Source organism: Uloborus diversus, unplaced genomic scaffold (genome assembly GCF_026930045.1).
Source record: "Uloborus diversus isolate 005 unplaced genomic scaffold, Udiv.v.3.1 scaffold_650, whole genome shotgun sequence".
In the NCBI taxonomy this organism is placed as follows: Eukaryota; Metazoa; Arthropoda; class Arachnida; order Araneae; family Uloboridae; genus Uloborus; species Uloborus diversus.
The window spans coordinates 55287-82241 of record NW_026558847.1 but is presented as its reverse complement, the minus strand read 5'-3'; the positions used below and the strand labels follow the sequence as shown (position 1 = coordinate 82241).

Genomic DNA, 26955 nt, shown 5'->3' with positions numbered 1-26955 from the left:
CCTACTGACAAAAAAAAAAAAAAAAAAAAAACAGCAAAAGGTTGCATTTAAGTAGCCTGAGGCAACCCTGCTCTAAGATCAACCTACTATAGACAAAACTTTGTCTGAATCTTGGTTTTATTTTTTGAAATACAGCTGTCACAAGTGTTAAGATATCTCTTTAAACATTGTTCTACGTATTAGATATAGAAATAAAAATAGGAAACTTACATCAACATTTATTAAGACTAACAGTAACATCTCATCCGTACATAAATAACAATATCAATAATACAGTAAAACATACAATTTCTGTAAAATGTTTAAAATACTAACGTACAAATAGGCATTACATGATTTGATAAAATGGCATAAATAATCCATGACTGGCATATTATTGCAGAAAGATGAAGAAAAAAATATATTTAATTAGACAGCACACAACATAAAAAGGACAAATGACACAAACAAATTACTTTGAAATACACCAAATACAAATCTATTACCATTAGGAGAGAGATATTAAATACTTAAACTTTAAATCAAAACATATTTTTTGAGGAAAAAAAAACTTATGCTTGAATGAAGAAACATTCTAACTAGCATTTTGAGAAAAGAAAATCTAAAACTTTCTCATAAAAAGAAAAATAAAGAAAAGAAAAAAAGAGAAAAAACAATTTAGAATTCTTTGTTGAACTTATCAAACATTTATACTTAACATTTCGATTTTCAGATTAATATTTATTTATTTATATTTTATGATGGTCCACTCTCCTTGATGCGTTGAACAACTAGTTTTGGAATAATTCAAGTATAAATATATAAAAAGTACAAAATTGTGGATGAACGGGAAATATCACACAGGTCTGCAATTGACAGACTTTTTACACTTCCAAAAACTTCCATGAATTTTGCTGAGTGTAAGGGTGCCCATATGGGGGTGGGGCAAGTGGGGGCTTCAGCCCCCCTTTGAAATTTGAACTTTCTTGCTTTTAGTACTTTTTTCTTCGCAAAAATTTAAAAACATTTCCTCTCCAGCAATTAATGAATAAGTCATTAAAAATGTCAAATTTTAATTAACTCTAATCTGTACTGAAATCGGTTTCTATGGGTAAAATATCCTGCTAAACCATGGAGAAAATATCTAAGCCCCCCCTCCCCCTCCTTTAAAATTTGGCATATGGGCGCACTTGGCTGAGTGCATGTACATAATCTTGAAGCAAAAGGAAGTTTCGGCACAGGGCCAAGTAAAATAGAAGCTACTCCAGTAGGAATGAGTTAACTCAAACACACAACTCTATACATAAACCAACAGTTAGTTAGTAACCTCATTTCTTTTTCCCTCCTATTTCTTCTTTGAGTACAAGTAGGAAATTTTCGGAATCTTGTATTTGACATCTAAATTTTTGACATTTTAAAGCAGTGATTTTTTTCTGAAAAAGAAAATATTAATTTTTATTCATTATTAAAAACAAAACTGAATTTTAAAACTGCAGCATTTCTCTACTAAGCAAAAGTTTACAACTCAAAAATTTTCTGCTCTTTAAAATAGGTTCCAAAATATTTCAAAAGGAAAAACAAAAATTAAGTTAAGATTAGAAATTTTATAAGGAAATTAATCTTTATGATCAAAGAAAATTATTCTGACACTAGACACATTCTGATCAACCTCAGATTAGTTTTGTAGAATTATGCTGCAGAAATACAGTATTATCAGTCAAGAAATTATTTCATTCAATTTATAACACAATGAAAACTAAGATAGTTTGGTATAGAAAAAATAAATGAATTGATATGGTTTGGCTGGAAATGATAAGCAATAAGGGCAAAAAATTGAGATTTGGAAACATTTATAGGCCACCTACTTTGAGCCAGTGACAAGATGAACAGATGTATCGTATTATTAGATATTAATGACGTGTCCAGTAAGGGATCCGTCATCATAATGGGGGATTTCAATTTTCCGGATATTGGTTGGAATAATATCTACCTCCGAAATAGCAGAGAAGAGGAATTTTTAACAGTAATTGGCGACTGTTTCTTAGATCAAGTTGTAATTCAGGGAACTCGAGAGGATGTGATTTTCTATCTATTTTTACTTTCTTCTATATCTAATATATAGAAAAAAGTATTGGATTCGTGCAAATTTTTGAATTTTGACGGATTCGAACGTTTTGAGGTGTGCTGAGCCCATTTCTGGAAAATCTGTGTGTGTGTGTGTGTGTGTCGAACCAGTTTTTTGTGGCCGCTCTACAGCAAAAACTACCGTTTGAAATCGAACGAAATTTTGTTCACATATGTGCCCCTATGTGAACTTGTGCTCATTGGTTTTTGGCACGAATTCCTCCAAGGGGGGTGGAGCAATGGGACATTTTTTGAGTTATGCATGCCCACTATTCCACCCATGCCCAATATACTGGTGGAATCAAACAAAATTTGGTCCATACGTTACCCCTAACAGGTACAGGTGCTGATTCAATTTTGGTGTCAATAGCTGGAACGGGGGTTGAGATATAAAACGTTTTTTGTTGTCAGTTGTGACCGCTGTATCTCAAGAAATAATGAACGGAATCAAACAAAAATTTATCGACAAGTAGCCCTTAGAGGGTATAAGAGCATCTATTTTGGTGTCAACAGTTGAAAAGGGGGTGGTATGATCGAATGTTCTTTTTTTCCATTGTGAGTGCCATATCTCAAGAAGTAATGCTATGTTCCGGATGAAATTTGGAATAAATGTAAATCCATATGTAAACATGCGTTGGTTTACTTTTGGCGCCAGTTGCTCCAAGAGGTGCTGATTTTCTCTTTTTTTTTCCTTTTCTTTCTTTTTTTTTGAGAATAAAAATAGCTTTATTAATGCAACCATAAGAAAGATAAATCGTAATAGACTATTGTCTGGTGATTTTAATTGAATGGAAATGATCGGGAATATTATCTCAATGATTTAAAAATATTAACTGCTGCCATCTTATGTTTGTTAACAAATAAAATATTTGTAATTAATTCATGCAAAGCTTTAAAAATAACTTTCAGTTTTTGCTCTTTGCTTTGCTTTTGTGATAATTCAGACATTGGTATGGTTGTCAAGTTTTGGCATGTGTAATTTTGTTTTTGTTGGGAATATTGCTTCCTCGTCAAGCATGGGGAGGCATTAGAATTATAAGAAAGATATAGAAGAAATTTTCGTGATGGCCACAACATACTAGTTCTGTGATGTAGGAAGTTCTGTTCAGGGGTTGTGTGTAGAGGAACATATTGGAGATAGTGATCATAACACTATTAGGTTCTGCATTAAATTTGAAGTTTACTTTTAGGTTTGTGCCCAATTTCAGAAACACTGATTTTGTTGCACTTAGGCAGAGTTTAAAAGAGGTATTTTCATCATTATTCGAAAGTAGCAACGTAGATCTGCAGTGGACGGAATTTAAGGAAAAACTAGCAAAAACGGTTGGGGATTATGTACCATTTAGGAGAAAAAGAATTAGTACTAAATCTTGGCCCATGTGGTTCTCCAGGGAGATAAAAGAAGCTCTAAACTATAAGCAAGCTGCTTTTCGTCAGTTTAAAGAAACTGGTCAGAGTGCTGACAGGCTCCAGTATTGTAAGGCAAGACGTTGTTTTAAATATTTGGTACGGATTCAGAAAAGGGAATTGGAGCAAAGGCTAGCAGATAACATTGACAGAACTCCTAAAAGGTTTTTTGCTTATGCTAATTCTGGGAAAGCTCGAAGTAGTCAAATTGGGCCATTGGTTGATGAGCATGGAAATTTATTTCCAAAATTAAGCTTTAAAATTGCAACTACAGGACACCTTTCAGGATAAGGGTTGGGGCTTAGAGAATCTCTCACAGAAATTATTCGAAATGGAAGTTCCAAAAACGAAATTTTAGACGATTTTGGATAATGTTAGAGGAAGGGTATCCGTGACTCGATCGCAGAAATTTGTAGAGATTGAACTCCCTAAACCAAAGCTTATAATAATCTTAGAGGATTGTCTGAGATCAGGTACTCTGGCATGAAAAGGGGAGGGGTTGCTGTAGCCCCATAGCCTTTCTCCTGGATTCGCCATTGCGCTCAAGTATTGATGCTACTCTAAAATGATGCTATTTTCGCACTATGTATTTTAATTTTTCAACTATGCAATAATATATCTTTAAATATAGGGATAATGTTGCAATCCCCTAAGAAATCCCTTGCGACCCCTTTGGGGGTTGCGACCCACAGGTTGGGAACCCCTGGGCTAAATTTTAGCTAAGCCTTAAAAAAAGTTCAAGCTAAAAACGCAAATAACTCCCGCCGTATTTAATTAAGAGCATTGAAACAAATTGCGTAAAACGCGGAAAATTGTACCCTTTCCAACGATATATTATATCAATATGTGCAAGTAATTTTTCACTTCTTTAAGAGCCAATAATGGCCAATTTATGTAAAATTTGAGCTTAAAAAATTTATTACAAAAAAAAAAAAACTAATTCAAATTCAAAAAAATAAAAAAAAATAAAAAAATAAAACTCCAAGTGCACGCCACTGGGGCTCAAAGTAATTTTGTACAAAATTTCAAGACTGTAGGTGCTATGGGGTCTCCTAGACGCAGGCCCGCCATAGACGTTTTCTTTCCTTGTTGGCCAACAGTGAATTCCGTTACCAATCGCGTGAACTGTATTTAAAATCTGCTTTAAAATTTTTTTATATAATTCAAATTCTATGGTAGCATTGAAGTTCCAAACACGTTCTATCAGATGCAGAAAAAATTACTCTATTTTAGCACTAAATTTTTAAATATCGTTACAAATTCTGTAAATAGAAATTATTTTTGTGACTAATTTGTTGTAATCTGGTTAAATTAGACGTTTGTTCTATTATTTTGCATCTAAAAGTTGTAGACAACTTTTGCTTTTAATGTTTAGTAATATTTCTTGTTATTATTGTGTTTTCTGTGTCTGATTAAGTATTTCTTTAATGCGTGTATTTGTAAACTTGTGACATAAGTTTGGCATCCTTTCTGAGGATTGTACTGCCCGGGACATGCAGTCCTTAGGAAAGGGGCAATGTTACAAATTCAGTAAATAGTAATTATTTTTGTGATTAATTTGTTGTAATCTGATTAAATTAGGCATTTGTTCCATTATTTTGCATTTAAAATTATCTTAGTAACGTAACCTGTAAATAGCTTTTTGTAATGTACATACAACCCCATAACGTTCGACTAAAGTATACAGTCCTCCTATTTTTCATTGATCGGATTCAACAATGAACAAAAAGTAAATACGAGAAGCATTTTGAATTTCATGGAAACTTCTCTTTCGAGATTTATAAATAGCCACGGCCACCGGCGGAAGTCAGTCTCGAGTTAGTTTTTGCTTGTGAATCATGTCAGCGATACGCCTGGAGAGCATGTATTAGCTCTGTTTTGTGAAGCCTTTGAGATGTATTTTTGCATATTTGGATGTAAATACGTGTGTAACCGTTGAGTTTACGGTGTTGATATTTGCTTAATTGCTGATGATTGATTTAGCAGTTGTAATTACGCTTCCTGTACATAGCTGTAAATAAATCTCCTGTGTTTTCTCAAGAACTGTGTTGTTATTTCAAGAGAGTTTGAAGTTGTATCACGAACACTTAACAATATGTTTTCACTGCAAAAATTGCAAAAAACTTCTTAGAGGATTTTAATTTATATTCCTAGTTAATGTCATCTAAAGACACAACCTAGCTAAGAACACTCTTGATCAACTCTTTTTTTGAACAAAATTCCCCCCCCCCCCCCCAAAGTCGGTCTACTCATTTTGGTGCTAGAGTACCACAGACAGATACACAGATGCTTCAAACTTATAACCCCCTTCCTTTGGGTGTCGGGGATTAAAAATCAATGTGGAGTTGAATTGACTTATCTTTAAAGATTTTGTTACAGATGAGTCAATGATATTATTTCAATTGTTAGAATTTCCAGCTGGATACCTTGACTAGACTTCATGGAGTAAGGAGGATGACTTTAAATACACAAAGGATTTTGCCTAACTACATTTGATGTTGCTTTGTTGTTCTGGTACTTTATACTTTGAGATTTCCAATGCTGATAAGTTCAATCTTAAAGCAGCCTTTCTTTTTCTTTGGCTTTGCTTATATATATATTTTTTTATTACCCCCCCCCCAATTTCTTTAAAATTTTTAATTCCATTTTTTGTTACTTGCCATTATATATTTATATATATATATATATATACACAATACATAAAACAAAAAAAAAAGTAGCAAAGAGGAAAAAAAAACACAACTTTAACTTAAAATTGTGCAAAGCAGCAATTACAAAAGTATAATAATGGTAACTAACAAAAAAATTGAAAAAAAAAAAAATATATATATATATATATATATATATATATATAAACAAAGAAAGAAAAGAAAGGTTTGAGATTGAACTCATCAGCATTGGAAATCTCAAAGTATGAAATACCAGAACTACAAAGCAACACCAAATGGATAGTTAGGCAAACACACTACAAAATCCAAGTAATGCATACTTTGAAGCGGCAACCTAATTTAGAAAAGATAAAAAAAAGGGAGAAAATGTGATGAATATACAAATGCCTGGTGTGGAAATCATCAATTACCACCTGGCAAAGACTAATTCACAAAAAATATTATCAAAAAAAAAAAAAAATAAATAAATAAATAAATAAATAAACAGAAGGCATTGTGTGTACTCATTTTTTCGTTGACAATTTTACTGAAATAGATCAGATGGATATGGATTTGACTTTTGATTCAGACTATACAATTAAGTGCTCTTTCATGGATGTGAGATGGTGTGTGTCCATTGAAAGCTTTGCTACACTTATCCTTTTGGATGCAGCAAAGCGGACAAAACCCCCACTCACTTTCTTGTTTTTCCTTTGTAATGAATATACAAAATGCCTTCTGCTTAATTTTTTTTTTGATATATTTTTCATGAATTTGCCTTTGCCAGGTGGTAAATGATTATTTCCACACCAGGCATTTGTATATACATCACATTCTCTCCCCCATTTTTTATTTTTTCTAAATTTGGCTGCCGCTTCGAAGTATGCATTATTTGGATTTTGTAGTGCGTGTGCCTAACTATTATAATTTCATGTTGCTTATATATATATATATATATAATATATATATATATATATATATATATATATATATATATATATATATATATATATATATATATATATATATATATATATGTGTGTGTGTGTGTGTGTGTGTAATTCTTTCTCCCTTTTTTTTAAATGTCTTTAATTTTTTTTTTTGGTACTTACCATTATATATATATATATATATATATATATATATATATATACACATTAAAAGTTATATACATAACAAAACAACTACTACAGTAGACTCTCATACAAGGGTTATATTCCACAAAAATTCTCATAAATTAAGACTTAATAAATATTAATGTCAAAATAGGGGATAGGTTCCAGAGATTTAAAAAAAAAAAAAAAAAAAATCCATTCTTGTGTAATAAACTGAATGCGTAATTATTTTGATACATATATCTGATTTACTGCACATAAATAAACTTTCTGTTTATAAAATAAGCTAGTTATGAGTCTGCTATTTGTCATTTTTTGCTGCTTTTCTTTGTAGGGCATTAACGCATCTTTGATTTCTCATGCCATTTCCATAACTGAATCTTCCTTCACCAACAAATGAAAAGGATCATTTGCGATTGTCAGACTCGAAACTTTTCAATGGACAACAACGACATTTTTTGTTTTTAATTTTAGTACAATCAGAATGGCCTAAAAATGACAGAAAACATTTTTTGTCTCATCTCAGAGCATTATTTTAAAAGTTATTTACAACTAAAAATAGTTTAGTTTGGTTTTCCGCCGAAACGAGGAGTCACGTGACTCTCTGAGAAGTGACATAGTATGTGCTTGGCTTCGCAGTCTTTCTTCGATGTCCATGTGCTTAGTAGGATGCTTTAGGTAATTCTGTGTTTAGTTACGATATTTATTTTGGTAATTTTGTTTTTGTTTTTCTGTCGAAAATATGTTTTTTTTTTGTAATCATTACATGGTTCAATATTATCAGTTTCCAAACCTCATCTTAACTTCCAAAAAAAAAAAAACATTAACTGTATATTCAGAAGGAACTGTTCCATTCATTCCCTGCGCTTGCTTGCACTATTGTTCACATTTTCGAGAATTCTCCCAATTTCCCCGAGAGAAGTGAAGAATGTACAGATTCAAGGGGAATGACCTTTTCCAGGAATTTTGAGAGATTGCACACCTACAGGTGGTCAATGGTCACTTGAGACATTTGTTAAAGACAAACAGAGGCATCACATAAACATGAATCAAAAAATTGATTTTGCTTTGAAAGCATATTAATGTGAACAGAAATTCAATTAATTTCATACATCTGATATAGAAATTATTTCAAGAGTTATGAAAAGTGAATTACCAATTTCTTTTCTTTATTTTCATGCTCAAAAATAGGAAAGAACTAATTACTCTTTTATTAGCAAAAAAAAAAAATCACTTGTCCATGCTTAATTTCGCTTAAACATTGACTTATATGAGAAATTATTTTTATAGTTTATATGTCGTATGTTCCATTAAGGTTACTTATTTTTCGAACCTCTCACAACTTCAACAATAACTTTTTTAAGCCCTTTTCTTATATTTTTATAAATATTAATTTGTATCTTTTTTTTATTATTATGGCATTAATTTTAAGAAGCAAAAACCATGTGCCAAAACTGTTTTAAAGAAATTATAGTACCTCAAAATTATTGTTATTAGTATTATTTTAAAATTGATATTTCCAACAAATGCTCTTAGGGTAAATTAGAATAATAAAAAAAAATTAAATTTTCTGTAAGCTTGGAAATATAGACTTTGTAAAAACACCAATCATAATGCATATTTTTACAAAAACATTTTTAAAATGAAACAGTATTGTACTTATTTTTGTTCTTATATTCTTCGTCAACAATCTGTAGCTTCTTTTTTTTTTTTTTTTTTTTTTTTTGAAGAAGTTGAATTGAACTAGAACTGATTGAAATATCACATTTTGCATCAAACAAATCTCAGATATTCTAATGTACTTTTTCTATATATTTTTTTTTCGCAAACATGTTTTTGGTATTGAAATAACGTGTTTCGTTTTTCTTAATTTGCTTACAAGTTTTTCTGGGTTTGCAGCAATATTGAAAGGGATTTTGCAGTTAATCAGGGCCATAAATTTTCAAATTTAACTTTAAAAACATTGTATTTGAATTGAAAGGGAATATCAAGATCACATGCGCGCAGCATTTGATCCATCGATGGCAGTCAAACCACGAACTCATTAACTCTACAGCCCATCCGCCTCTATTTTCTCATTTATAATAACTATCCTGACTTATTAAGCTCTAACTTAAAAAATAAATCAAAAAATCACACCTCTGAGCTTCTATATGCATCTTTGATTTGAGCTGAAAAAAAATGCTGGTTTGTAACGTTTTATTTTCTGCAAATTATAGATGTCATATTTCTAGAGTCCAGATTTCTAGAGTCCTTGTTCTATTGCACAATAATCTTTGAAAATCGAAAATGTATTCAAAATATTAAATGTACATAACAAGATAAAGAAATTTAGAAGAGCATCTGCGTTAAATTCTCATTGAAAAACGGATTACGAGGGGAAAGGGGAGTGGTGTACTTTGGCACAAATGACGTCAGGCCAATCAGGGGTCGTTTCTTCTCGCGGTGCTTCTAGGGCAATTAATTGCTTAATAAGAAATTAATGAATTTTTTGTGCAGAAAAAGAATTGGATTTTCGGATTCAGGAGATCATTTTGAGGAAATAATACAGGATTTTTGAAAAAAAAAAAATCAGAGCTCCTTGTCCTTCAGGCCTTTAAACAAGAAAGAAAAGCTGTTTACATGTGTTTGGAATACATGTGTTATGATGCTTTCTTTTCTTCTTTAGGGGGGGGGGAGGGGGCTTTACAGGTTACTTTGCCTTTAACATCTTTCTCATTATACCAAGGACCTTTGGTGAGTAGGTTCCTTCACCATGGCATGAAAGAATATTTTGAATAGATCTTTTCAGAAAAAAATTGAAAAATCAAGAGCCCTTAATGTAAAATTTTCAGAAATGCTCAAGGTGAAATATTATTTAAAGAAAAAATTGACTATAGATGTCAACTGAAAGGTCCTCCTAAATGTGTGTAATGTCAGAGTTATTAACCCATTGAATGAAGCATTGGGACAACCATTGGTAAAATTAATCTTGACTAACCAAAGTAGTTGAGCTATACAACCCAAATTCAAAATAATAGAATACAGTTGGCTCTCTGTTTAACGACGCTCTATTTAATGACTTTCTCTATTTAACAACGACGTTTCACGGTCCCAGATGGTCCACTGTAGTGTTAAAAGCATTCTATTTAAGGACGCTTTCTACTTAAGGACGATTTTTTGTGGTCCCTTGAAAGTCGTTAAACAGAGAACCAACTGTACTTCCCACTTTTTGGAAAAAAGTTTATTCTAACTAAATATAAGTGCAAATTAGGTATTTAAATGAACGTGCCTCCTTTCTTAGATCTTAAAGTGTGCATTTCATTTCAAATATAATCAATTAAAAATAATCTTAGATAGAATAATTCAAAAGTTTATAGTGATGAAGAGTTACTTTGAGTCAAAAAAATTAGAATATTTAAATTAAAAGGGGAAAAACACTTTCAAAAGAAACAATATCAATACTAGAATACGCTATTTTTTGCCGGATTCAATGCTTTAATCCATTTTCTTACGGATTCTACCATCTGTTTTCATTAATCGTTTCTGACAGTTTCCATACCCTCTTCAATGTGGCAACAAGCTCAAGTTTGTTCGAGGGCACCAGGTCTTAAACCGCATTCTTTAGATTTGACGGTACCACAAATTCTTGTTCGTACTGAGATTGGTAGAGTTGCTTGACCAGTTTAATACCAAAATTCATCTTTCTGTTTAAAATCTATGAGTCGATTTAGAGATGTGACAAGGAGTCGAATCTTGTTGAAAGATAAAATGTGTCAATAAATATGTAACTGCTGTGCATCAGATGAAGTATCGTGCAGTATTATTGATAAACAGGGGAAGTCACACGTTGTTTTATTTTAAGAAACATATAACTTCCCAATTCCAGCAGCCCTCATGCACTCACAAACCAAGAAGGATGTGTCAAAGTGGAGAGAACGTCTTACACAAGACTTTTTAAAAGTCAAACCCGAACACCTTTTTTTGTTTACAAATATTTGAAAAAAAGATTCATCACAGAATATAATACTTTTCCAACCTTGTTGCCCCTGTTTGAGCTTCTCTTTGCTCCAGGAGAGTCGTGCACGTTTCTGATTCATCTTTATCTTTGGTCTTGCTTCGTAGATTCGAAATTGAAACTGCAGTTTATGCAACCGTCCAAGTGTAGTTGACGTGGATTAGGTAACTATACATTCTGTCCAACACTTATGGACGTAAGAAGAATTTTTCAACGATTATTTTGTACAATTTACTTCAACTTTGGTTCATCTCTGCCAGGTGTTTTTTACCTTCTTTACCTTTTAGTTGGTCAGTCCTTTTATATTCCTTTAAAATCTTACATACCATAGATTGTAAAACGTTCATTTGAATTGAATTGGATATTTTTTTTCTAACTTTAAGAAATGATACAATATGTAACTTCGTTTTCCTATTTTCACCTTGACGACCCATTTCGAGCAATAAAAGGCTTTTAAAAGGGCGTAAAATTATCCAGGCGCCAAGCTTCATACTTGTGACAAACTATAGGGCAACAGGTATGCAAATATTTTCGCTACTTTTTAAAATTAACCTTGAATGAATAGATTATTCTAATTATTTGACACATATAAAAAATCTATCTATTTTTCCAATGTGTTAATGATCCATAAATTGTTAGAATAATGTCTGTAAAGTTGTTTAAATTGATTAACCCATTCATGAATTAAAGAGTTTTAGTCTTTTTAATTTGCATGCGTTCCTTTCTCACTGACTCAGGGACAAGTTTTGTTCAAACAGTTCTGATATTCTATTATTTTGAATTTGAGTTGTAGTACACACTCAAAATAGAATATTTAATTACATGTCTTGAAGGTTCTTTAGATTGCTCAAGCTCTGCTTTCTTATTTTATTTCATGTTCTCTCTATGAAGCTAATGCTAAAAATTGGAGTAACATCCAACAAGAACAAATCATTTTAAGAGAAAAAGCTTCCTTTTACTTCTTGTTGCCGATTAAATTTCTCACCTATTTGCTCCCGAATAATACCAGGATTTTACTTTAAAATACTTCAATTTCATCGTTTACGTAGAAACAAATTTCTTTGTTTGCATCTAAGACTTAAACTTTCAGTAACTTTCAAAAGCCATAGCTTGTTCCACTGAAATTTTAATAATCATGCCAAAACTGATTAAAATTACAAAGACATGCAATTAACCTACTTTACTGTACACAGGGGTACCCACCTGGGGAGGGGGGGGGGGTCATGGTGTGCATTGAAATTCTTAAGGGAGTGTTTTGAGGGATAATTTCTCCCTTATCTAGGGGGATCTTGCTATGGGCAAGCCCCCCGCCCCCTTGCAATATTTTACAGTGGGTGCACGTTTGCTGTACAAAATTCACACAAACAGAGGTAAAACCAACTTTTTTTTTAAATTACAAAACTAAATTTACGTCGTTTTTTATATAGAAGTAAGAAGTACTTACAACTTTATTGGCCTTTCTTTCAGCTTCAATTGCATATATTTCAGAAATTGTTAAGTCTTTTTGAGCTTTGTGTAATTTTGCAAACATGCAATTCTTTGAATGAGAAAAATGTTCATCCCTATAAAAAGAATTAATTCTTGAAGCTACACTACATAAGATAAGCATCATTAGTATAAGAATTTTCAATGTTTAAAATTTTTGAAGGTAACCTCTATTTTATTTTCAAAGTAATCTGAAAACCAACCAACAGAAAAAAAAAAAAATCTTGACCAAATACTCACTCTAAATGTTTAAATAGTTTTTTAACCTTTTTCTAAGTAAGATAAAAACATAATACAATTGTCCATGACAAGAAATGGCACAAATTCCAAAAACATAAACATTTTTTGGCATGTAAGGAGGAGAGGAAAAATGTTTACTGTGATAAAGAAATTTTATCCATAGCTAATGAACATCATATTCTTGCAATTATCACATTGTGTAACTCCTCTGCCATATGGACAATAACATTTTAAGTTTACAATTAAAATATGAAATAATATTAAACTAAAGAAAAGAAGTAAAGAATGAGAGCTGAAACGATTCATACTAATCGCACGCCTAATAAAACCCTTCCACAAATCATAAAATGCCCATTTTCAGGTATATACAATGTCCTGGAGCTTTTTTTTTAGTTCTATTAAAATGCAAGACAGCCACAAATGGGAAAAAAAATAACCTTATTTTTTGAGATGCGTCAATTTGTTATCATTGTGTGTTTAAGCTATGGCGCATTACATTAAAATTGATTTTTCTGATGAAGAGCAGTTTTTGCAGATGTGGCAGTGTTGTACTAGGAGTGCGATATATGCTAGGGTTTCCACCACGGTAGCATTTTCCGCAAAAAAAAACAATAATACTATCTGAATTCCAAAAATGATTAAATGAAGGAAGGCATTTTCGCTCAATCTCTCTCCCTAATAAACACATCGTTAGAGGGAGGGAACTTGTTGTTTTAAAAATTAAAAAAGTGTCAAGTTAATTTAAAGTGTCAAATGATGCATTTTCAACAATCAAGCTTAAATGAAAGAAAAAAAGCGGCGTAACTCTTTCCATCAACGAGTATAAAAGAGCAATTTTACAACTCAAAATTTAATCCTTTATTTATTTTTATTTTTTTTTTTTAATTCAAAACTCTGAGAACTAAACTTGTTTTTGATATTTTCAAAGATTACAAAAAAATTGGATTTTAAGTATTAGTAATTCACTAAAAATTTTTATTAACTTATGTAATAATGTGAAATCAAGCCAATTTGCAAATGCATATTATTAAAATCAAATTTAATATGCACTGCATAATAGTGCACTATCCTCAAAGCAGAATACTTGATTTCATTCTGCAACGTAAAATCATTTGACTAAAATTGTGCTGCAAGTGCTTCAAGCATTGTAAACACAAGCAACCAACGTGCCCTTTTCCACAAATGGGGAGCCCTATATCAAGAACTGTTTCATACAGGATTTTTTTTTTTTAGTTTTTAAAAATCTACTGTTGCTATGTGGAACCTAAACTGACTGAGATTTTCCAAAAATGTTTTATACGCTTTCTAAAATTAATAGAAACAAAATTTTATAAAAATTTAAATCAAGGTATAAAAATTCAGTTCACGTTGTTTTTGGTTAATTTTTCTGACATGAAGGTGGAATTAAAATAATGTTATTAAATAAATTACTAAAATAATAAATAAAATGAGTTGAGTTAGGGGAGCATATAATAAAACTACTTTATAACTTTCTAAATAGTTGAAATATTTTCAGGATGCAAAAGGATTGAAATCTCAAACAAGACACTCAATTTTCGATGATGGACGTGTTTCGATGTTGGTATGTTTCCAAAACATACGTTTCTGGAGGAAATTGCAGTGATTAAGATCGATTGGGAATAATCAAGAAAAGGGGAACCAAAAGCACTAGAAAAATCAGAATCTTTTTAGATTTAAAATATGAAATTTCTGCAGAAACTGTAGATTTTCTACAAATATCTTCCAGCCCAAGGTAGAATTTTGCAGATTTCTTTAAAATCAAAATTAATCTAAAGTTTCGGCAGATGCCTTATCAAATTCAACATTTTTCGCGAGCTTTCGGCCGAAATATCATTATTTGCGAGAATTTTAGATCTTTTTCGAATTTAAAGAAATATGCGGAATTTGAAAAACTTTACCTTTAGTTGGAAGATATTTGTAGAAAATCAGCAGTTTCGGCACATTTTCTACAGAAATTTCACAGAAATCTAGAATTTCTGCAGAAAATTTGTCTGAGTTTCCTCTCTCATTTCAACAGAATCGTTCTGCACAGGGAGTAAAAGGAAGGAGACGAATCTCCATGTTAGCAGTTTGGCCACAAAATTCCACTTCCGCCAGGGGCCGCTACAGTTTCATCTCTTGCACTGTTTATATCTTTTCGCTCGTAGCGAAGCATTGTAAATAAGTGTGTTTAAAAAACTATCACCTGTATATTTGGAAATATTAAACTACTTTTGCAATGAAAGCTGTTCAGAGAAGCATAGAATACTTTACTCTAAAATAAATAAATACCTTTGTTCTGAACAGTAAAGTCAGAAAAGCAACGTCAAAAAAAGCAAATTACCAATTACAGCAGACATGTGTTTCGGCGTTACAGGGAACGCCTTTTTCAATGCAAAAAGTAATGAGCTCATGAAAAGACATCCGACAAAATGTCTTTTCATCCATAAGCTCATTACTTTTTGCACTGAAAAAGGTGTTCCCTGTAACGCTGAAACACATGTCTGCTGTAATTGGCGATTTGCTTTTTTCAACGTTGCTTTTCTTACTTTACTCTACCCTAGGTTTGTGGCATATTTTACATTCGATGTGTTTAATTTGTGTTTATGAAGCAATCTTTTTAAAACTTGACTTGATCTGCTACCACTTTAGCGAGCATTCATTCTTGTTATGTGTTGTGCAATTTGTGTTCTATTTTGTATATTGTTTTTGATATGACTGTTCTGTTCATTTGCTATGAAACTAAAAATGATTTTAGCTGGCTTTTGAAAACTTTTTCTCCCAATAAAACCCGTAAATTACGATCCAGTTTTTGTAATTTTTCTGAGCACTATACATTTAATTTTAAGAGTAAATGAGAGGACTTGATTTTAAAATTATTCATTTAAAGAAACAGAAGGGATGTAGCAATGAACAACTAAACTTTTGGGAATTTGTATCACTAATTTTGTTTTCTTCTAGTTATGTTTCCATATCCTTTTGCTTCTTATTTATTAAATTTCACGTATGCTTAACTTAAATAATGGAAACTCCACTGTAGTAGAAAAACTCAGGAACGCAATCATGTAGAGAATTTAATTGAAATTAAGATTGAAACTGTTTAACATATAATTTTCATTAGAATATTTATTTGTTTTGCTTTTTTTTCCCTTCAAATTTACTTAAATCAAGCGCAGAGAAATGAATTACTTCTCTGATTAAAATTGCCTGAGAATGTTTTATTTCATAGTTGACGTAATTCTATATTGTACACAATTGCATTTCTTGGCTTCTGTTGACATTTATGCATCTAAATGCATAAAAACAGCCAAATTTGAAACCAACCGTTAATTACAGCTCTCTTCATTCCTTTATAGATATTTTTTTTCGGAATAGACCAATTACAGAAAGCTATTTTTTTCTTCACAAGAATAAAAAAATGTACTACCTGTGGAGTTTTGTCAGGTATTTGTGCACATTATTGTGGCAAAAGTTAAAATTTATCTCTTACAAATACAGTAAAACTTCTGTAAGTCGAACTTCGATGAGTCGAAAAGTTCGACTAAGCGGAGTGAATACTTATTTCCATCAAACTGAATGGGAATGTATGTTATTTATTTTCGATAAGCCGAATTTTATTTCATGACTTTGCAGATCTGTCTCTAACTGATAATTTTGCACATTACCTAGCAAGTTTTTTTTTTTTTTTTTGAATTATTCATCATCATTTCAAGAAAAAACTGAACATGGGAGAAACCAAAGCTCTTATTGATTTGGTGCCAGAAAATAGGTTCAGGGTTATAGAAAAATTCCAAGTTCTAGAGCAAATGTAAGAAAGAAAGTGATTTTAGGATGAGATTGCTGAAGATTATTAGTTTCCATCATGATGACTGCGTGGGATTATTGAGTTCCAACAAATTTTTCGTATCAATGGCCCCAAACTAGCTAACTGCCAGCATCCACCCTGTCGAATACTTAGGGTCGGTCAAGTGAAATTCTCCTTTAACTTTAAATCAGTCGAGGAAACTGCGAGAGATGAAACACTAGCGCCACGAGTGGCGATGGAATAATCCGGTCACTTTTTCGCCCCGCTGTCCTTCCTTTTAGCCTACCTGGTTCTGCAGCTCAGGCACCTGTTCTGCAACATATGTCACAAGTTTAGTAGTATTCCACTTTGGGGTGCATTATAAATATAGAAAATGGGAATAGAATTTACGTAACGATGTGATAATTTGAACCAACTTAGCTTATAAGAAAAGCAAAATTGAAACAAAAACTATATTTCTAAAAAAATAGTTTAGTTATTTTACAAAACCAAAGTTTTAAAAAGTCAAATAGAATAATATGGAAAAGGCTTAATATGTAAACCCTGGAGTAAAGTAGAGTTGGAGGGGACATGATTCAGCATCAAAATGAAAGATGTGAATGGGTTAAATTTCTTCACAGAACAGGAGAAGGGGTCATTGCTTTAAGCTATTCAAATCTCAGACATGCCCGGAAATTAAGGAAAATTGCTACTTTATAAAGGCTGTGGGCACTTGGAACTGCTTTTCGGAAGAGGTTGTGTAATGAGAGAGTTTTTAAGAGGGCCATTGATCCTCATTGGGGACTAATAAAATGACTAGGATCAGCCTATATAGCTGGGACAAACCTAACCTTGCAGTATTGTGAAGGATAAGCAATGCAAACCCTTATCCCAGCATTACAATTCTTACAGGTTAGGTTTGCTCAACATCTGGTTATAAAGTCAATTTGAACAAAACTGATCAATGGTGTAGCGTACGAGGGGGGGGGGGGTCAAAGGGGGCGCTCCCCTTAGGCGGCACTTTGCTAGGGGCTGTAAATTCTGTAACACTACTTTAACATCGAAAAGCTTTTTTTTTTTTAAATTAAGATGGCGCTTTGCTAGAATGTATCACTAAATCAACATCAAAAAGTTTTTTTTTTTACTCTTCAGTTCTAACTTGTCTCAGGAAATTGTTCTCGTTGAGGCACGAGCACGAAATACTGGATACTGACATGCATGAGGACCATTATCACTGGCGCTGACATAGAAAAACAAGAAGAGAGAGGACAATCTCGTTAAAGAGGATTATAAATCAAAGATCAACAAGCAGGCAGGAGTGGACTGGGTCCCCCAAGAGGGTGCTAACCTTAACTACCAAAGGGCCGGAAGAACTGATGTTCAAGGGCGCAAAGGTTTTAAAGGTGCAAAAATAAATGAAAGCACAGGTTTGAGAGCATGAAAAAATGAAGGGGCACAGGTTCAAGGGCCCCAAAAATAAATAAAGTAAACAAAGCCGCACAGGTTTGAGGGAGCCAAAAAACGAAGGCACACAGAGGAGGTTTGAGGACGCATCAGCCCGCGTCCAACGACGAGTCCAACGTGCGAGGACGCAATTTCTATAAACCTTCTATTCCCAGCACTAAACCGGATAAACTGAAAATTTTAATGCAATCGGTCATACAGATTCTGAATTTTTCTTATACATATACATTTAGATTTTGTGTTTTATTTATATAAAGAAGATATTAATGCTAAATTGTAGGCACACTTAATTTCATTTGTAATCTTCAGTGTGATCGTAACTTCAATAAATATACATAATCCGGGAAGGTTTGTGACAGAAGATCTGTGATGCAACAAACAGTGCTTCAAGATTTATTATTTTTTAAAATTTATATTTATTTCATTTTAGTTATTTATGTATTTATATTTATTTTTAGTTTTTTTTTTTTTTTTCAACATGACCTTTTTTTGGACATAAGGCTCATAGAAGTGAAGCTGATACTTGGATTTTACATTGAAGAGTAAATGATTGTACATCAAAAAGGACAATTGAAAACAAACTGTGGAAAAAAAAGAAAAAACAATTTGTTTTGATGATTTTTTAAATATTTTAGGGGGGGAGTACCACCTTGAGGGTCCCTCCTTGCTACGAATGCTCATCTTTTTAAACTTTTCGTTTCTATAGTCCCCCATAAGAATGTTAACGATTAATATACTCTACAATACCAAATTAAAAAATCTTACAATGTATGCAGTGGCTATATTTCTACGCTTTTTTAACCATTGTAAAGCTAAGTATTTAAATTTAAAGTATGATAATATTTTCAAATCTTAATCTTTACTTAATCTGTGCTTCTATAAGCAAAAAAATAAATAAATAAATAAATAAATAAACAAATAAATAAAATAACTAAATTTAAAAGTAAGTAAATAAATAAACTTTTATTTCTTTGAACTAAAACTTTGAAAAGTTGCTGACTTCACAGCTTTCAACAAATTGTCTATCAAAAACTTGTTCAAAACAATAATTTTTCTTTAAGCTCTAACAGATTAAAATGTTCTCCATGCTGTTATCCGATAAAGAAAAACGCAGCTCTGTCTCATCCTTCTTAAATGAATAGCAAACTTTCGAACACCACGTGTAATTCTCATAACAAACACATCGCTGCGAGTGATAACAGCAAACTAGAATGAGTCATGTGCGATGTGTAACGCGCCAGAGAGACTAAAAACCTGAAAAGTACAAATCTGCCATAAGATAGTACAATTGTACAAAACGTCAGAAAATCTTACAATCTTATGGTTAAATCGCACAAGTTGGTAGCTGTGTATACTGCTCCCTTCCACTCCAAATAAAAATATTGGCTTAGAAAAAATTTGGTGGGGGAGGAGGTTGATCTCCAGAACTCCAAAACAGGGTGGGTAATAGGGGGAAACAGTGGTCATATTTGCTGGTCCGCATCTATAAATTTTGACCTCCTGCAACTAAATCTGCTGGGCCCCTCCCCAAGAGGCTAGCAGTGTATATTTGCAACGTTAATGAGTCTTAGTGCTAGTTTTTTTCATTTTAATTTCAGTTTCTTAGGCCGTGCACCCACCCTGCATATTTGGATTCAGGAGGACATTTAAAAAAAAGACATTTTATACAACATTTTACAGAAACAACTGATACAATCGATATTGATAGTGTTGTTAAAGAAGTTCCGCTGATTAAAAGTAGAAAATTAAAATTTTAGGTTAAGAAGAAAAAATCTTTTCAAATACTAAAAAAAAATGTATCGATCAGGTAATTTATAATCATATTTTTCTCTTCTTCTTTTTAATAAAAGGTTCAAGAAATACTACCAGTATACAGTTTTCGATCATGTTTTAAATGTTTTTATCTAAAGAAAATATTATCTCTCATAATGCAATTATTTTTAAAAAATGTTGATTAGAATTTTTTGATCAACATTATTTCCTGTTGAAGTTTATGTTAGATTATATTAAAATGTAAATTGTAAAACATGTTTCAGATAATAAAATCTTGTTTTTGTTTAGTAAAATTTTGTTGTTGTGTGGGGGGGGGGCATATAGCAGGACAATGTTAGATGGGCGGCAAATTTAGTGCCTGCCCCTTGGGTGGCAGAAACCTACACTACGCCTCTGAAACTGATTTGAATTTACTACGTATATAATATACAAATTACGTAACATACAATTCAAAGTATTCAAACTACAAACCAGGGATCATCATTTGGTTCCCAGCCATCTAATTCTTTAAAGCAGACATAACATTGCACAACGTCTGGTTCCTCTGCTGTCGGACAATGGTAGAATCCTGCTTCAGCCATCTAAAAAAGAAATATTTTTTTTTAAGTGGATAGGAGGAAAACATATGATTATAAACTTTTTCTTTTGTTGCTGGGAGATTATTGTTTACACGTTTTCTGGAGAAGATCAGAACGCTAATCAAACTTCACTCACTAATTGGCTGGGTTAGGGTAGTGGTTGTTAGGTGATAAACAGAGTTGCAGGATTATTTTACATTCGAAAGCTACTACTGTTAATACAGGTAGAATTACGGTAACTGGGTCGCAGAGATAAATATTTCATTCTGGCAACCCCCTACCTTACCTTGGCGACGGAGCAATTTTGGTAACCTTACACCAAAGCTAATTTGCTATTTGTTTGGCCAATCAACCATTTCAGAATTCACCTTTACAAAATTGTAATTTATTTGTCCAATATTTTTTTTTTAATTCCATAGAACAATATTTTTAATTTTCTCAAAGGTTTTTTTTTTCTGAAAATTGGCAATATACTGTGCTTTTTCAATTTTTAGATCTTCAAAACATTTTATGAAATTTTACATCACAAAATGTTTGTCACTTTTAGCTTTTTTAAGTTTTAGAATTAAAAATTAGTTATTTATGCCTTTTGGATACTTTTTTTTGGAATGCATTTGCAGTAAGTTATTTCTTTATGTTTTATTGTTCTATCTTAAACTTAAAATTTATTTATTATCGTAATAACTAATTCAGTAAGTTAGAATTTCAATTTTAGTTATGATAATGTTATATAAATGGATCTTTTGATATGATTTAACTTATTTAGTAGATCGTTTTAAGTCTTAATTAAACAATAAGTATTTTTGATGGCTTTTTCTCAGGTTATTTCAGACTAATGTTGTGTTCTATCCAAATTTTACTGTTGTGAAATTTTGGTAGAAATTTATGTTTCATTTCAATGTTCCACATGTTGATAAAAAGTGTAACACCATACACGTCATGAACCTTTTCGTTCAAATACATCATGATACTTTATTTCTTTTCCAACACTTCCGCTTCTAAATATTTTTTTTATTTAAAAAATGTATGAAATTAAAGGAAAAATGGAGTTTAATATTACTGCAATGGGAACGTAAAGAACATTATCAACAAACTTTTATTTTAAAATCTTTTTCGCATTTTTGTCATGCTTTATACTTAGCTTTCTGGTACAAGCTTGCTTATTTGTTTTCCACTAGAAATAAAAAAAGTCAAATTCCATCCTTCCGCTATTGTTAGTATTGAATCCTAAACACGTTTCTTTTAATGTCTCAAAAATTCATCTCTGTAGATCTGAGCTTTATATTCCCACGTTTATGCTAACATCTTGAAAAACATTACCTCTCATTTGTATATTTTCTGCAAACTTAATTTCAAAGTAAGAAAAATATAGTTCTATAAAAAAAAATAGGCTTAATCATTTGTTTCTTTCCATATTTTGCAATATGTTAAAAAGGAAAAAAATAATTTTAATGATTTTTCTTTTTTACGGTTGCAAACAGCGAAAGAAAAACAGTTGCAGTTACTAAGGTGATAGTTTAAGCAATCCGAAGATCCGCCCCTTTTCTTTGGGTCAACTCTCATTCCATGGTTTTGTTTGTTTACATTGTAGTACTTTGTTTACTTGAGTCATAGGGTGCCAAATTTGGCAGTTTTTAAAAAAATACGCCAGCGCGACCCGGTTACCGTTATTGTACCTAATATAATTCAATGGCTGTTGTGTTTATTTAGCGAAATATTTTAAATTGCAAAGAATTGTTTTTCAGTTTCTAAAGGGTTTTTAAGTAGTATTTTAGTTAAAGAAAATGATTATTTTACATCAGAGGAGAAGGAGGATTTTCTTTTTTTCTAGAAACTTTTTTTTTCTACTTCTCCTCAAACAATAGCTTTTCACATGAGAGATGGGGGAGTAGGATTTCTTTTCTGTTCTAGATGCAGTTTTTTAATTACCTTTTTGAGCAATCACGATTGCTTATTGTTCTCATTTGATCGTCTTTGATGTTCCGTGCCTTTTTCAACCACCACCGTCACCTGCAGGCGCGGCTCCGTCCTCCGTTAGCCGCTCCTGGTCGGTGGCGTCCATGTCCTAGACACACGCACGCTCATACACATACGCACTCACACACATACACACACGCCAATGTGCATACACACAGGTCTATACACACACAAAAGCCTACACATACACAACTAATACACACGTCTCCGTTCAACAGGAGGGTAGACTTGGAGCGACAGGAGCCGTGTCTAGAAACAAGTGAGTAGAGTAGTAACCAATGAGTAGGGTCCTGTCGCAACTCGTGATTGCGAAAAACATAATTTGAATTCCAAATTTAAGAATTAAAATTAATTTTTTTTTTTTTTTGTAGGGGAGGGGAGAGAGCAGGATAGTAGGGCTTGATATTTAAAGGAAATGTGGGAACACTTATCACCAGAATCATTTTTCACGCATAAATAGGCCAGAGTTCCATCTAATATATAAAAACTAACAAAATTGAGTACAGTACAGGCGCTCAGCTCCCACTCAAATTCAGCCCTAGGTCCAAGAATTGATTATGCGCTTTAAGTTTTGTTTAGAAAAAAATCAAGTTGCTGATTGCAGAATTCAGCTTCCCCGTCCACACATGTAGAAGAATCAGGCGAGGCACAAAGTAAAATGAAAATGAAAACACAAACAAGCTGTCATGTACACATGAAAAAAAAAAATTAATTCAGTGGCTCCGAATCACTACGAAAATGAAACACTATCGGGAACAAAAGTGTTTGCACAAAGTAAATCAGTGAAAAATATTTTTAAAATTCATACCTTCGCTGCTGAACAATTGGAATCGTCGTTAAAAGGCCAGTTTTTGAACGAACTCAAACGAGCCGATTCTGTATACATCTCTTCTATTGCAGCTGAAAAGCCCAAATCCGATATGATGTGCATTGTATTCCTAAAATTTAAAACAAAATTCTTTAGTGATTTATTACTTTTCGTAAACCATCAATTGTTCGGCTCAGCTCGGCGAAAATTTAGTCAAATTCTCTCTGATCAAAATAAATTTTGAAAACAACGATACACATGCAGCCAATGGGGGTGTGACTTTGTAATGTTGCCAATGATCCTAGTAAAATACAAAATTGGGAATGGAAAATAACTATAGATGGAACGGTAAATATGATAGAAACGAAACTTATTATTAGTGTTAGAAACTGAAGTGAAGAGAGGTCCAATTGAATGATAGATGTGTGCACGAGAAATCGTTAGAACACTGAAAAATAAAATTAAAATCAGTTGGAGTTTAAAAATGGTGCTGTAATGCACAAATGTTTTGGCTCTGTAGTTTTCTGGTAGTTATAGCAAAATAAATGTCTTTTTTTATGAAGAAAAGGTGAACTTCTTCGATTCTAGCACCACGCATTGATTTAATGCAGTCCTGATAAAATAACTCACTGTTAGAATTTGAGTTTGTATTCAACATAACTTTGGCGTCCGTGACAGGACGGGTGCTTGGAACTTGTATAAGAAGATGGATTTAACTACATTGAAAGCTCAGAGAAAAGGACTGAGGGCGTCTTTTACCCTCAGTATGAAAAAAATTGAAGCTGAACTTTTGAAGGAAATTACTGGTTCGGATGAACTTTTAATTTTAAGAAATCAGATTTCTGACAAATTCAAGCGGCTAGATGATTGTCAGAGCATAATATCTGAGCTGTTGTTGAAAGATAAAAATGCCGAGGAGGCTTATTATGAAGATTGTGAAGAAGCAGAAAATTATCGGGACAAGTTTATTCAAATTTGCTCTCTGCTTGATTTAAAATTTGAAAATGTTCAGCGTAATGGTAACATTAGTAAGCGCAACTTTAAGCTTCCGACGATAGAACTTAAAAAGTTTAACGGCGAAGCAAGAGAATTTTTAAATTTTTGGAGCCAATTCAAGAAAATTCATGAGGACAAGGGCATTGATAATGAAGATAAAATGCAGTATTTAATTCAATCGATGGAACCTGGTTCGAAGGCAGAAAGATTAGTGCTGAGTTTTCCTGCTACCGGAGAAAATTATAGTAGAGCAATACAGCAGTTAAAGGAAAGATTTGGCCGTGATGATCTACTGGTGCAAGTGTATGTTCGAGATTTATTGAGACTAGTTATGAAAAATGCTGCCACAGGACGGGGGAAGGCTGATCTTCCATCCCTCTATGACGAATTGGAAGGAAAACTTCGTGCGTTGGAAACTCTTGGACGGACCAAAGAGAAGTATGGAGATTTCTTGACACCTTTGGTTGAGAGCTGTCTGCCGGAAGAAATTTTAGTAACATGGGAAAGAAGCCGTAACCATGATTTAACCGAAGATAAGAACTGTCGCACTTTAGAGCAGTTAATGAACTTTCTTCGCCAAGAAGTCAATGGAGAAGAAATGGTTCGCCTCGCAAGAACTGGCTTCGGCACGAACTCAAATTTGCGCAAACGAGAGCCCACAACTGAGAAGGAAAGCGACCTAGCGACAGCTGCAGCGTTAGTAAGTACTGAGAAAAAGGGTAAGCGATTTGAAAGTTGTATTTTTTGTGGAAAAAGTCATCCAAGTAAAAGATGTTTCATTGCAAAAAAGATGACTGTAAATGAAAAACAAAAAATATTGTTAAAAAAGGGCGTTTGTTTTATATGTTTTAATTCAAATCATATTAGTAAATATTGTAATGTAAAAAGAGAGTTAAAATGCAATGGTTGTGGGGAACCGCATTTTTGTGTAATGTGTCCAAAGCTAGAAGACAAAAGTTGTGAGTCTAAAGATGTAGTTTCTAAGTCTGAAAATTCTCTCTCTAACTTTGATAAAACTCAAACTGTATTTTTGCAAACTCTGTGTGTTAGGATTGAATGTAATAATCGAGAAAAAATAATTCGGGCTTTGGCAGATTCTGGTAGTCAAAGTAGTTATGTAAGTCAGAAAGTTTTGTCTGAGCTGAAAGCAACTCCACTTCGTGAAGAAACAGTGATTCACTCGTTATTTGGGGGGAGGGAAACGAACCCAAAACGGCATAAGATATTCACTGTTGAAGTGAGGGGTTTGAAAGGGTCTTTTGCTTGTAGTTTTGAAGCTCTTTCTGAAAGGAAAATTTGTAGTTTTATACCAAAAGTTAGCAATCCTTATATTTTGAATGAATTAAAGGAAAAGAATATTGAAGTTTCTGATTCCCTTTGTAAAATGAAAGAAATTGATCTTTTAATAGGGGCAGATGTTTTAGGAAAATTGCTGACGGGACGTTCAGTAGATTTAGACTCCGGCCTTACTGCCGTAGAAATGAAGCTTGGGTGGACTGTTATGGGTAAGCAAAACACTAATGAGAAAGATAATGTTTTCAAAACATTATCGATGCATGTTAAAAATATTCCTTTGAATGAATTGTGGGAACTTGAAAGTATAGGAATAACAGATCCCACTTGCAATGTTAATAAGAAAGCATGCATAGGAGAACATTTAGCTGAATTTGAGGATAAATTGAAAATTCTTCCTTGTGGAAGATATGAAGTAGAGCTTCCTTGGAAGCATGATTATTTTTCGAGCTTACCAGATAATAAGGATTTAGCCTGGAAAAGGCACGAAAAAATGATTAGTAAGTCAAAATGTAATAATTTTCTTGAGGATTACCAAAATGTATTCAAAGAATGGGAAAACTTGAATATTATTGAGCGCGTGCCAGATTCGGAATTAGAGAATAAGTGCCACTATCTACCACATAGATCTGTTATAAAAAAAATAGTAAGACCACAAAAGTTCGGCCTGTTTTTGATGCTTCAGCATCCCAGAGAGGTAAGCCTTCTTTGAATGAATGCTTGTTTAAAGGAATGAACCTCATTGAACTAATACCAGATATTATTGATAGATTCAGGTTGTATCCCATAGGGCTAAGTGCAGACATTGAAAAGGCATTTTTGATGTTATCTATTGCTCCTGAACACAGGGATTTTCTTCGATTTTTTTATCCTTGTGATGAAGGTCCGCTGATTTACAGGCACTGCAGGGCCGTGTTCGGCGTAACGTCGAGCCCTTTTTTGTTGAATATTTCTATTGCTCATCTCTTGGAAAATAGTCCTCCTGAATATAATGAGATTGCACAGAAGTTGAAATGTTCTTTCTTTGTGGACAATTGTGTAACAGGGGTTCATAATACCGAAGAAGAAGCAAAGTTCATCGAACAATCGCAACTTATTATGTCAAAGGGATGTTTTAACTTGCGAGGGTTTGAAAGCAATGTAGTTTGTGAAAATGTTACTAAACATTCAGGGGAAACGTCTGTATTAGGAATTTTATGGAATTTGGATAATGACACTCTAAGGTGTAATATAAATATAGAAGCATTGACATGTGACACAAAAATTACAAAGCGTTTAATTTTATCA

The 26955-nt window shown here is 32.6% G+C and overlaps 2 protein-coding genes across 2 annotated transcripts; one reads left to right on the top strand and one right to left on the bottom strand.

Annotated features, from left to right (window-relative positions):
• Nucleotides 1–437: 437 nt before the first annotated feature.
• LOC129233718 (baculoviral IAP repeat-containing protein 5-like) lies at nt 438–23624 on the bottom strand. Its single transcript, XM_054867696.1, has 4 exons — nt 23380–23624; nt 20488–20597; nt 12715–12832; nt 438–1412 (listed from the first exon to the last, which is right to left on the bottom strand). The coding sequence occupies exons 1-4, from the start codon at nt 23500–23502 to the stop codon at nt 1308–1310; spliced, it is 456 nt and encodes a 151-aa protein (XP_054723671.1). The 5' UTR covers nt 23503–23624; the 3' UTR covers nt 438–1307.
• A 932-nt stretch (nt 23625–24556) lies between these two features.
• On the top strand, nt 24557–25094 carry LOC129233717 (uncharacterized; the record flags this gene model as incomplete). Its single annotated transcript, XM_054867695.1, has 1 exon — nt 24557–25094. A coding segment is annotated over exon 1 (538 nt), but the record flags the coding sequence as incomplete, so codon positions are not given.
• Nucleotides 25095–26955: the final 1861 nt, after the last annotated feature.

Excerpts from the sequence above, each read along its gene's own strand:
- LOC129233718 (XM_054867696.1), bottom strand. The coding sequence starts at position 23,502 with ATGCACATCATATCGGATTTGGGCTTTTCAGCTGCAATAGAAGAGATG. Across the intron at positions 12,833-20,487 it reads GAACCAAATGATGATCCCTG|GGATGAACATTTTTCTCATT; the intron begins GTTTGTAGTTTG and ends TTCTTTTTATAG. Across the intron at positions 1,413-12,714 it reads AAAGAAAGGCCAATAAAGTT|AAAAAAATCACTGCTTTAAA; the intron begins GTAAGTACTTCT and ends TTTCTTTTTCAG.